The 12,116-nt window shown below is 38.9% G+C and overlaps 3 protein-coding genes across 3 annotated transcripts; 2 read left to right on the forward strand and 1 right to left on the reverse strand.

The window, feature by feature from the left end:
- Positions 1-142: 142 nt before the first annotated feature.
- LOC6652882 (DNA replication licensing factor Mcm3) lies at positions 143-3,114 on the forward strand. The gene is made up of 3 exons (XM_002075479.4): positions 143-1,647; positions 1,708-1,941; positions 2,003-3,114. The coding sequence occupies exons 1-3, from the start codon at positions 289-291 to the stop codon at positions 2,882-2,884; spliced, it is 2,475 nt and encodes an 824-aa protein (XP_002075515.1). The 5' UTR covers positions 143-288; the 3' UTR covers positions 2,885-3,114.
- On the reverse strand, positions 2,982-6,467 carry LOC6652883 (protein DENND6B). The gene is made up of 2 exons (XM_023181366.2): positions 5,172-6,467; positions 2,982-5,106 (listed from the first exon to the last, which is right to left on the reverse strand). The coding sequence occupies exons 1-2, from the start codon at positions 6,363-6,365 to the stop codon at positions 4,267-4,269; spliced, it is 2,034 nt and encodes a 677-aa protein (XP_023037134.2). The 5' UTR covers positions 6,366-6,467; the 3' UTR covers positions 2,982-4,266.
- A 475-nt stretch (positions 6,468-6,942) lies between these two features.
- Positions 6,943-9,651, forward strand: LOC6652884 (DNA repair protein XRCC1). Its single transcript, XM_002075481.4, has 5 exons — positions 6,943-7,106; positions 7,170-8,363; positions 8,427-8,515; positions 8,572-8,903; positions 8,968-9,651. The coding sequence occupies exons 1-5, from the start codon at positions 7,056-7,058 to the stop codon at positions 9,093-9,095; spliced, it is 1,794 nt and encodes a 597-aa protein (XP_002075517.1). The 5' UTR covers positions 6,943-7,055; the 3' UTR covers positions 9,096-9,651.
- Positions 9,652-12,116: the final 2,465 nt, after the last annotated feature.

Raw genomic sequence — 12,116 nt, forward strand, 5'->3', positions numbered from 1 at the left:
AAAATAATATTTCATTTCTTACTAAAAATTTAAATTGCCGCCAATAAATTTTCGCAATATTGCCAGATATGAGGCAAACTGCTTACAACTTGGCAGCACTGCTTATCGATACGATTATCGATAAATGCATATCCCGCCAAAATTATTGCGAACGGCGTGCAAAAAGAGAATACTTATAAATATATTCTGCTATTCTTGTGTTGTTTGGTTTGCTGCATTGTTGTGAAAGGAACTCCAGAAAATTGTTTAAAAAAAATACAGTTAATTAGTTAATAAATAAATACAAAAATGTCCCACGATGCCGAGCAATATATCCGAGACATACAAGTGGAATATATGGACTTTCTGGATGATGAAGAGGATCAGGGTATCTATGCTGGTCATGTCAAAGACATGATAGCCGAAAAAAGTAAGCGTCTGGTGGTCAATATCAATGATCTAAAGCGCAAGAATCCGGCCCGTGCCTTGGGTCTACTGAGCAATGCCTCGGATGAGCAATTGGCTTTCGGTCGTGCCCTCAAGGAATACACATCGACTGTGGATCCCAGCTATGCCAAACAGCATGAGGATTTCTTTGTGGGCTTCGAGGGTTGCTTTGGCAATCGGCATGTGACGCCACGTTCACTGACCTCCGTCTATTTGGGTAATCTGGTCTGTGTCGAGGGCATTGTGACAAAGGTCTCTCTCATTCATCCCAAGGTGGTGCGCAGTGTACACTATTGTCCGACCACACGCAAGGTTATGGAGCGTAAATACACAGATCTAACATCATTCGAGGCTGTGCCCTCGAGTGCCGTTTATCCCACCAAGGATGAGGATGGTAATCTTCTGGAAACAGAATTCGGTTTATCTGTCTACAAGGATCATCAGACACTGACCATACAGGAGATGCCGGAGAAGGCACCAGCTGGTCAATTGCCACGCTCTGTGGACATTGTATGCGACGATGATCTGGTGGATCGTTGCAAGCCCGGCGATCGTGTCCAAATTGTGGGCAATTATCGCTGTCTGCCGGGCAAACAAGGTGGCTACACCTCCGGTACCTTCCGCACAGTTCTGCTGGCCAATAACATATCACTGCTGAGTAAGGAAAGCAACTTGGTCATCTCTCGTGAGGATATCATGCTGTGCAAGAAGCTGGCCACAAACAATGACATCTTTGAGCTGCTCAGCAAAAGTCTGGCGCCCTCGATACATGGTCATACGTATGTGAAGCAAGCCATTCTCTGCCTGCTGCTAGGCGGCGTGGAGAAGGTACTTCCGAATGGCACACGTTTGCGTGGTGACATCAATGTTCTACTCATCGGGGATCCATCTGTGGCCAAGTCCCAATTGTTGCGTTATGTTTTAAACACTGCCCCGCGCGCCATACCCACAACGGGTCGTGGTTCCAGCGGTGTGGGTCTGACAGCAGCAGTCACCACGGATCAGGAGACGGGCGAAAGACGCCTGGAGGCCGGTGCCATGGTCCTGGCCGATCGTGGCGTTGTCTGCATCGATGAGTTTGACAAGATGAGTGACATTGATCGCACAGCCATTCATGAGGTAATGGAACAGGGTCGTGTGACCATCTCCAAGGCCGGTATTCATGCCTCACTCAATGCACGTTGCTCGGTGCTGGCTGCTGCCAATCCTGTTTATGGACGGGTAAGTTAGATCTCACCATCTTCTCCCTCTCTCTATCTAAACCCTTTTGGTTTTTTGCAGTACGATCAATACAAGACGCCCATGGAGAATATTGGTCTACAGGATTCATTGCTATCACGTTTCGATTTGCTTTTCGTCATGCTCGATGTGATTGATAGTGATGTGGATCAAATGATATCCGATCATGTGGTACGCATGCATCGCTATCGTAATCCCAAGGAGGCAGATGGTGAACCACTCTCAATGGGCAGCTCCTATGCGGACTCTCTGTCCTTTGTGTCCAACCAAGAGGAGGTAAGATTCATCTCGAAATCATGCGCCAGCTTTCGATTAACTGGTTTTTGTCCTCTTGTAGAAAAAGGATACCGAATTGTATGAGAAATATGATGCCCTACTTCATGGCAAGTCACGCAAACGTCATGAGAAGATTCTGTCGGTGGAATTTATGCGCAAATACATACACATTGCCAAGTGCATGAAGCCCAAGCTGAGCGAACAGGCATGCGAGGCCATTGCCAATGAGTATTCGCGTCTTCGTTCCCAGGAGGCTGTGGAGAATGATGTGGCGCGCACACAACCGATTACGGCCCGTACACTGGAGACACTGATTCGTCTGGCCACGGCTCATGCCCGGGCACGTCTGTCCAAGACGGTGTCCATGGTTGATGCCCATTCCGCCATTGAGCTGGTACAGTTTGCCTATTTCAAGAAGGTTCTCGAAAAGGAACGCAGCGGTGGTCACAAACGTCGTCGTGATGGCGCCTCCTCGGGTGAAGAGGACAACGAGAACGACAATGGCAATGAGAATACAACACGTTCGGCACGCACCAAGCGTACCCGCACCGATCCGGCGGCGGACACTGATGATGATGATGAGATTGAGACCCCACAACCGGATGCCGGTGATTTAACGCGTCGTGAGACCCGCCGTTCGTTACCCTCACGCCAGAGTCAACAAACCGCCCAGAGCAGTGAGGACCAGCAGCAGTCATCCACTGGATCAACAAGCCAAGAGCCGGCAGTTATCTCAGATTCTCGTCTGGCTGCCTTTAAGAATGGATTGCAGCGTCTATTCCGGGAGGCACGCGAACAGAGTTTGGCCCTTACTCGCATCACAGCGGCCATCAATGAGAACAATCCGGAGACATTCTCTCAGGGTGAAATCGATGCTGCCGTCCATCGCATGACAGAGGACAATCAAATCATGGTCGCCGATGACATTGTATTCCTTATCTAACTACCAAATCTCATCTCAATTCGCATCCTAACTATATTCTATCCCATATACATATATATAGAGATTCTCATTCCAATCATTAAACAATTCTTTGGCATTTCTTCATTATCTAATTTCACATTCATATATTTTGGTTAAGTTTTAAACATATAATCGTAATATTTTTTTTTTTGTTTTATGTTTATTTGATAACCTAATAAAAAATTCATTAAAGAAATAATAATAATAATTATAATAATGGAACAATTGGCAGTTCAGTTTCAAATCGAATTTAGTGGATTTCGACAAGGAAGGATACAGGATTTTGAAAATAGTTGAGCAATTTTTTAAAAGAAAGAACTTTTACCTTACTTTTTTTTGAGTTGTTTATCAACAATTAGTTCAATTTCAAAACTATTGAGCCATTGTTTAAAAAATCGCCTTAATTTTAAAAGTCTCTTAGCACTAGAAATCTTTAAGGAAGCAGAAGATGAAAGTTTTAGATTTTACAGGAAGAAGTATTTGAAATACTTTTGAAAACATTTTCAAAACATAAAGAAATCAACAGAAACGTTAGCGATTTGAAAGAAAAAACTTTCCCCTTTAATTTTAAATTGTTTAAAAACGAATAGTTAATTCCAAACATGCTAATACATAGTAAGTTAATAAGACTAATGAGCTAAAAAATGCGATTCATTAGTTTTAGTTTTGAAAATTTGATAAAATTCAATGTTTTAGCACTAGAAATTATTAAGGTAGCAAATATTTAATTGTACATTTCGAGAGGAAGAACTAATTAAATTTGAAATATTTTGGAAAACATTTTTCGAAAAAAAGGAAATAATATTATTAATCCCTAATTATTGGTTTAGATTATTTTCGATTTTTACTTAGTCTGCCAAAAATTCTTTACATCGAGATATATTAGATTTTTTTTGTATTATTAACTAACTTATAATTAGATAATTTCAAATTGATTTTGCCATTGTGACCAATTTCTTCTCAGTTTTTGTTTTTAATTTTAATACTTGGACTTATTTTACAGGGTTTTTTTTACTATGCTTTTGTTGTTTATTTGGTTTTATTTCTTCTTTTAGATTTAAATCTGATCTCAAGTTGGATTACATTTTGTATATATATATATATATATATATAGCTGCCAGTTAAAACTTATATTTAGACAGAGATAAAAAAAAAAAGTGGGGGAAAAAAATGTTTCTTAAGTTTAGTTTAAAATAAAATCAAATAACACACACAGGGGACAACATTCATCAAATCTAGCAACATTAACTCTAAAGCGACTATAAATTTCTCATAAATGATATATATATATGTTTAGGGCGGGGGGAGGGTTGGGTTTGGGGGCGGGAATTTTAAGGGCTGAGAGAATATTTGGCTAACAATCAAAGATTCACCACATTCTTGAGATCCGGTGGCAATAAACTTTTCATACACTCAATCTGGGCACGAATTTGTTGTTGTGTAGAGTTACCACTAAAAGGAGGAGCACCACCAGCAACAGCACCAGCACCACTTCCATTAGCCGTGCTCAGCCAGGAGATTCCCTCAATGCCCTGTGCATTGTTATCACTGTAGAGATTCAGTTTTTGTTTCAACTTGAGTATCATATCAATTATCTCCACCTCTTGCTTATCATGGGCCCAATGCTCTAAATTGGCCTCCGATAGGGCCTGTAATTGAAGATCCTGTAGGGTTAGCTGCAATTCGCGATGTCTTGACTCATACCATCCGCGAAAATTTGGCGAACGAAAGAAACGTTTATATAGTCCCTTCCAATCACCCTTCACAGGTGACGTTAATTGGGGTCCAGCCAGCTCGACGGTGGCCAGAAAATCATCCAATTTAAAGCTACTGGCATTTGGTGCCGATTTAAATGGACTAATATCCTTTTGCAGTGGCATCAATGTGGCCATATAACGCTCCAATGGTATCATAAAACTTTGCGTCAACTCCAACAGATGACGTCGAATGAGAGCGGTTTGTACATGCTCCGGCCGTTTGGTTTTCATGCCCAGCAAAACTTTCTTAATCAATGTTTTATCCTTTTTCAGATATGGCTTATATTTGGTTAATAGACCAGAGGTGGATGCAGATGTGGAGGATGAAGTGATTTCACCACCATTGAGTATATTATGGGCACTGGTTGATGTCGTCTTCATCAATGATGATGAGGCATTTCGTGAATTCTTATGGAATTGAAATTGCAATTGCAATAATTGTTGCTGCAATTAAAAAAAAAATACAAAATTTTCAAATTCAAATTCATTATGGGTGATGAGATTCATACCTGATTGTCCACCAGACGCAGCATATGTGGCCAATCTTTGAGCAATTTAATGAAAAATGGATTCGTTACACCCAAAATGCAGGCCGGTGGTCCCGTCTTATTGGAACAATCATGGGTAAATTCCCGAAATTCACTATCATGGATTGTGAAATATGGACGCGCCTCGGCACAATATTCCAAGGGTGCTATAAGTGCCAACAGGGATTGCACCATATGTGAGCAATCCGATGGTGAGGTGGCCACCACCACAATGGGTTCGGCGGTTATGACAAGCTCCCAGAGTGTATAGATTTGCTCAAGGACCATGCTTAAACTACGAAATAAATCAATTTCATTGACCGATGGCAAAATTATGGTCATCATTGTGGCCACTTCGGCACTGGAAGATTTGTTATTGGACTGTTGTTCAATGTGGGATAACGATGATGATTTACTGCTGCTACGACTGCTGCTCTGGGCTCTGGGTATGGTTATTTGATAATTATAACCAAGTAGGGGTAAATTTAGCATATGTCCGACCCTCAGACCGGGCCAATGATTGTTAATCTGTTCGCTGGCCCGCATTATCACATCCATGCCCTCGTCAAAGTAACGAGGTGCCAGCTGGGAGAGCATATCGTAGTAGAGATTGAAAAACGGTAGCCTTGTGATTATAATGAAACTCTTTTGGAAATAACCACGCGGCAGATTTGCATCACGTTTCTGTCGAAAATAGACAAAACCCCAGAAATGGGAAGCATCCTGGCGCATGGCTGGGGCACAATCTCCATTGTATTGGGTAATGGGCGCATAGGCTCTGGGTTTGGACAGGGCACGCAAACGCATATGGAATTTGGTGTCGCCCATACAGCCCGAATTCGAGTCGGGGAATGCCATATAGCAAATGTTGCTAACTTCCTGATCACTGGGCACAAACTGTGGTGGATACACATGCTCCAGCGCCTGGCCTAAATTCAAATCAAATGTGACCACACAAAAGCAGTGGATCCATTGGGAAAAGTGTATCCAATCGTTGGTGGCATTGTCGTTCAGACTGCTGGTATTGGGATTGTTGATATTGCTATTGGATTCCAAATCCTCTGCTGGTTGCTTCTCTCTTGGGTTAACTCTTGCTGTGGCCGTGGTCGTCGCCATATCTGCAGGATGGCGGTGATCCGATGTTGTAGACTCTTTGAACTGGCGTTCGGTGTTCATTATTATAAAAGCAACATTTACATTCGCATAGGAATTGCTTAATCTCTACTTTCACTTTTATATTTATTTACACACGTAAACTAGCGGTGGGAGACACATCGATAGAAATCAACAAACGATTGTCGATTGTCTTTGCTATAATTGTGAAAAAAGAAATCGATAGTATGTCCACAATATCGATACTATCGGCTCGACTTGAGGTATACCCTGCACTAAATGGAAAACTATAAAAATATAAACGAAATTAACATAGAAAATTCATTAATTGAAAAAAAAAATAAACATATAAGTATACTTGAAAAATTCATTGAAAACAAATGTGTTGAAAATGTGTTCTTGTTTGACAGGTATAAGAACTAGTTGCATAAAGTAATACTAATTATTATTTGGAATATATATTTATTTGTATATAAAAAAGAATACCTGCAACTATAAAATAATAGTCTATATAGAATCCATAATGAACTAAAACTAAAACTAAAACATTGAACTAATTACAGATTTAATCAAATTTTAATCCAAGCACACACGAAAATAAAATTAACTATCGATAGTGTCAGAATTCTAGACAATCGATAAGCCACAACGATACATTTCTCAACACTAATAGGAAATTTCATCAAACCGCCATAAATAAGTTTATTGTTGTTTTGATTCTCCAGTCCAATCTCTTGGAGAAATTTGCTCAGAATGCCCATTGGTGTATTCCAAGCCGTGCGTGAAGTTAGCAGCGAAGATACAGTGAGTAGTCCCCACGGCAGTCCGTTTTGTTGATGGATTGATTTTATTCTTTTTCCCGCCTAGGTGCATGTGGCGGCAAATCTACTCAAGGAGCAGTCCGGCAAATTGAAATGGAAGACCCAACAGACTGGCGAAAAGTCTGCCTATGTGATATTAGAATTCAATGAACCCCAACAAATTACGGGCATTGATATAGGAAACGAGCATTCGGCCTTTATTGAGGTAATGGTCAGTCGCAGTGGCTGCCAACCGAATGACTTTAATGCCCTTCTCTTGTCCAGCTCGTTTATGACTCCCATTGAGAGTAAGAATTCCAGCAATTTGAATCGTGTGCGTTGCTTCAATGGCGATGCCTTGTGTTCGACTGCATTGCCAGATAAATGGAAACTGGTTAAGATTATATGCACTCAACCATTTAACAAGCATGTTCAATATGGTCTTTCCTTCATCAAAATACATGTTCATGGAAGTCCCCCAGCGGCGGTGGCTAGTAATACGGTTAGCGCTTCGGCGACTCCCAAAACAAAATCCTTGGTGCCGGAGAAATTTAAACAGTTTGGTATATTTAAAATGCGTGAGGAATCACCCGATTCGGAATCAGAGAGTCAGGTGGCACTCTTTCAACGTTGGAAGTCAACCAAAGGTGAAGCAACAGCATCAGCTCCCACTCCGACTCCCACACCAGCGACAACAGCTGCGGCCATACGCGATGCATCAAGTGGATCAGGATTACGGCGATTGAGTCAAACAAGACCCTCTCCATTAACTGTAACACCTAAGCCCAAGGCAAAGCCATCTGGAGCAGAAACTAAATCAGAGACCAAGACACTTGATCGCAATCGAGAATCTCTTTTGTTTGGCGACGACAATGATGATGATAACGAAGACGAGAACTCGGATAAAGTTCCCATTGAAGATGCCAAACTACGGCGTCTAAGTAAACACATAGAGGCAGACAAGAGTCGACGGGAGAACGAAAAAGAGAAGGAATTGGAAAACAATAACAAGAAGAACAAAACAAAACGTTTATCCATAGACAAGACAGAGGCAAAAGTCGAAACTATTGATGCCAAGGCCAAGGCGAAGCCCAAAGAAAGTCCAAGTCGAGCGCCAAAACGTTTATCCTCCTCCCTCATAGATCAGGGCAATCAAGAAGGTACTCCAGCCAAGAAGCATAAAAAGGAAGAGATTGAACTTCAGTATCGACCCTTTAATCAATTGTTGCGTGGTGTGGTTTTAGTTATAAGTGGTATACAGGTGATTTTCCACTAGAATTGAATTAAATTTTTTAAAAAATATTCATACATTTTTTCTTACCAGAATCCCGATCGTGCTGATTTACGTTCCAAAGCTACGGCACTGGGTGCAAAATATAAAGCAGACTGGGAATCTGGTTGTACTCATCTTATGTAAGTTTAACAAAAGTCACTCATAGGGATAATGTATATTCATCTCCATTCTCCAGATGTGCCTTTAAGAATACACCCAAATACAATCAAGTTAGAGGCAAGGGGAAAATTGTGACACGCAGTTGGATTGAGAAATGTTATGCTTTGAAAAAGTATTTACCCTGGCGACGTTATGCCTTGGATACCAATGATTTGGGTCAACCGGAAAGTGATGTTGAGTTACTTGACGAATCAATGAAACCGCAAACTAAATTAACCAATCAGAACGACGACAATGATGATGATGATGAAATGGATGTGGAATTCGTACCGCAGGACAAAGAAAACATTACACACAATATTTCGTCAGGCATTGATACTGAAGATGAACTCGAGCGAGTAACTGAAGGTTAAACAAACTTATTTTGCACTTGATTTCATTAAATGTTTATTCAATTTAATCTTTCTTACAGAAAACAATCGAAAGAAGAAACAAAATGAGATAAAAACCAAATCTCGGGATGTCTACGAAGTTAGCACAGATGAGGAGGATTATTTAGATGAAAAGAGGAAACAGATTCATGATGGTATTGATCATTAAGTTTATACATATATATACATATTTATTTACCCTAAATTGTTTGTTACATGAAATTCTCTAGTAAGTTAATATCAATATGAATTGTTTAATGCTTCAGTCAAGATAATTTTAAAGCGTTCGGGGTCACTAAGAGAATATAGTACGAGTATTCCCACCTACTAAACAAACGTTTTTAGTTTTCTAAATCCATAATTTCTTACACATAATTTTGAAAAGGAGCTCCATTTTTTTGTGTGTTACTTGATAATTTAATAATTATTATTAACTTTTGCTGCTGTCTGTTTTTTTAATTATACATATGTCTGATGATTTGCGTGTGAAAATCTTTTTAAGTATGAAAACTTCTAATGGAGTTTTTGCTTATCCTTTATTAAGGATATGAACAAGTATATAGATATCCAATTTTTCATCCAACTGTCTAACCATTTCTCTATATTTAATCATTTGTCTTTTTAGTTAGGTTTTAAACTTAGCATAAGAACGATTGTCCTTTAGATAATAGGCTTTTAAAAGCTCCAGTAAAGCTCAAAGGAGTCACATCCTGAAACAACTTTAAGCTAAAAGCTTTTCAAAAAGGGTTTGTGTTTTGGTTAAAATGATTCTTTTTTCACATAATTTAAAAAAAAGAAGACAATGACGATAATCTTGGTATCTTTATTGAAATTTATGAAAATATTACTTAAACGTTTTTCTTTAATATTTTTTAATTTAATAGATGGTCGATATTTTATCTACTGTTTGTTTTGACGAATTAAAGTGTGTATCTTGTATGGGTAAGTGCAGCTTGCAGTACAAAAAGCAATGTGAAATACTCGATCAAAATACTTTTAGTGAGAAACTGAAAGTATTTTTCAGAGTCAAAGATGTTTTGATATTCTATGAATATACAAAAATTAATAGATTTTCTGCAAATTGGGTATCTAAAGCTTTGTCATGGTATTGGTCCTCTGATTACATGTGGAGCAACAAACAAATCTCAATTTCAATGCAAAGAATTGTGCATTAATGAACCGCTTTCATTTCAATTTCATTTTTAAGAAGCCTTAAGTATTTAAGCCTTAGGCTTAACTCCATTCTTAAATGAGGGAGATGAAGTGAAATTGTTGTTGGTTGTTTCGAATTTCGACTATATCTGTTATTTCCTGTGAAAAAGGTATAAACTATTGCTTTCATTAACCTTTTGGAGGAATAGACAAATAATACTTGAATTCCTATGGCCTCGGAAACTGCAGGATGTGTTTGGGGTCCTGTAGCCGAGACATGGACTCCTACAGTCATTCAAGCCACGAAATGATGATAAAACCAGAAGGCCGGGGCTAACTTTCACCGCGTCAGAGTTTAAATACCCTTGCAACTTTTTTCAGCTATATGATATAGTCACCCAATCTTTATCAAATTCGGGACAGTCATTAACGATATATTGAACTAACAAATGTTTAATTTGAAAGCAATCGCGTTAAAAGTAACGAAGTTATTGACGAAAGTCACTGTTTTCATCCAATCGTTCCTATGGGAGCTATATAATATAGTCACCCGATCTTGATCAAATTTGGCATAGTCGTTTATATGTATAAATAACTCACCAATATTCACGACAATAGCTCAGAAAATAACGAAGTTATTGAGAAAAGTCACTGTTCCTGACTTTGCCGTTTGTATGGGAGCTATGTATATGATATAGTGGTCCGATCCGTCTGAATCCGAGATGTACAAACTGTGCAGTATATACAAGCCTACATGCTAGGAGGAGTTCGCGCTGATCCAGACGGACGGACGGACAGTCGGACGGACATGGCTATTTGAACTCGTCTCGTCGTGCTGATCAAGATTATATACACTTTATATGGTCGGAGATGCTTTCTTCTATGCGTTGCACACTTCTGACCAAAATTAATATACCCTTTTTTGCAAGGGTATAATAAATGTTTTAAAAGTTGCTAGAATCTCAGTAAATATTAATAGATTCTTTCTTTTTTATTAAACTCTAATAAAGTCTTTAACAAATGTTCAAAAGGAAATCAACAGATTTTTGCATATTTATCATTTATTAATTTAAAAATCATAAATTAAAAAGGCATACATAGCTAAAACCTTATTCACTTGGCAAGAAAATCATGTTCCTCTTCTGCGTTTCGATTCCGAATAAATGTGTCCGAATCGGAAACGATGTTAAATACTAGTTTTGTTTGGTTTTTTTTTTTAATACATTATTTTACTTTAAATCCTTGGAATCCTTGTCTCAAACACATTTTTATTTTAATTTTTAGTTCCAAAACGTCTTGATTATTAAACTGATTTCAGTTCGAAAACGATTAGAAAATGAGAATAAAACCGGAATGTTTAGAATCGGATGAAAATTGTTATTAAAACTAATTAAAACAATCTATTCAAAAAAACATTTTTATACCCTTGCAAAAAGGGTATATTAATTTTGGTCAAAAGTGTGCAACGCATAGAAGGAAGCATCTCCGACCATATAAAGTATATATATTCTTGATCAGCACGACGAGACGAGTTCAAATAGCCATGTCCGTCCGTCCGTCCGTCCGTCCGTCCGTCCGTCCGTCTGTCCGTCTGGATCAACGCAAACTCCTCATAGACCGTAAGAGCTACAGAGCTGAAATTTTGTATGTAGGCTTGTATATACTGCAGGCGTTGTATATCTCGGATTCAGCCGGATCGGATCACTATATCATATAGCTCCCATACAAATGGCAAAGTCACGAACAGTGACTTTTCTTAATAACTTCGTAATTTTTTGAGCTATTGTCGTGAAATTTAATATTGGTGAGTTAATTACACATATAAACGACTACGCCAAGATCAAGATCGGGTGATTATATCATATAGCTCCCATAGGAACGATCTTTCGAAAACAGTGACTTTGGTAAATAACTTCGTTACTTTTGACGCGATTGCTTTCAAATTAAACATTTGTTAGTTTAATATATCTGTAAATGATTGTGCCAAATTTGATAAGGATCGGGTAACTATATCATATAGCTCCCATAGGAACGATCG

Source organism: Drosophila willistoni, assembly GCF_018902025.1.
Source record: "Drosophila willistoni isolate 14030-0811.24 chromosome XL unlocalized genomic scaffold, UCI_dwil_1.1 Seg142, whole genome shotgun sequence".
Classification (NCBI taxonomy): Eukaryota; Metazoa; Arthropoda; class Insecta; order Diptera; family Drosophilidae; genus Drosophila; species Drosophila willistoni.

Coding starts and splice junctions, on each gene's coding strand:
- LOC6652882 (XM_002075479.4), top strand. CDS start 289: ATGTCCCACGATGCCGAGCAATATATCCGAGACATACAAGTGGAATAT. Junction 1,648..1,707: donor CCAATCCTGTTTATGGACGG/GTAAGTTAGATC, acceptor GGTTTTTTGCAG/TACGATCAATACAAGACGCC. Junction 1,942..2,002: donor TTGTGTCCAACCAAGAGGAG/GTAAGATTCATC, acceptor GTCCTCTTGTAG/AAAAAGGATACCGAATTGTA.
- LOC6652883 (XM_023181366.2), bottom strand. CDS start 6,365: ATGAACACCGAACGCCAGTTCAAAGAGTCTACAACATCGGATCACCGC. Junction 5,107..5,171: donor TGCGTCTGGTGGACAATCAG/GTATGAATCTCA, acceptor TTTTAATTGCAG/CAACAATTATTGCAATTGCA.
- LOC6652884 (XM_002075481.4), top strand. CDS start 7,056: ATGCCCATTGGTGTATTCCAAGCCGTGCGTGAAGTTAGCAGCGAAGAT. Junction 7,107..7,169: donor AAGTTAGCAGCGAAGATACA/GTGAGTAGTCCC, acceptor TTTCCCGCCTAG/GTGCATGTGGCGGCAAATCT. Junction 8,516..8,571: donor TCTGGTTGTACTCATCTTAT/GTAAGTTTAACA, acceptor TCCATTCTCCAG/ATGTGCCTTTAAGAATACAC.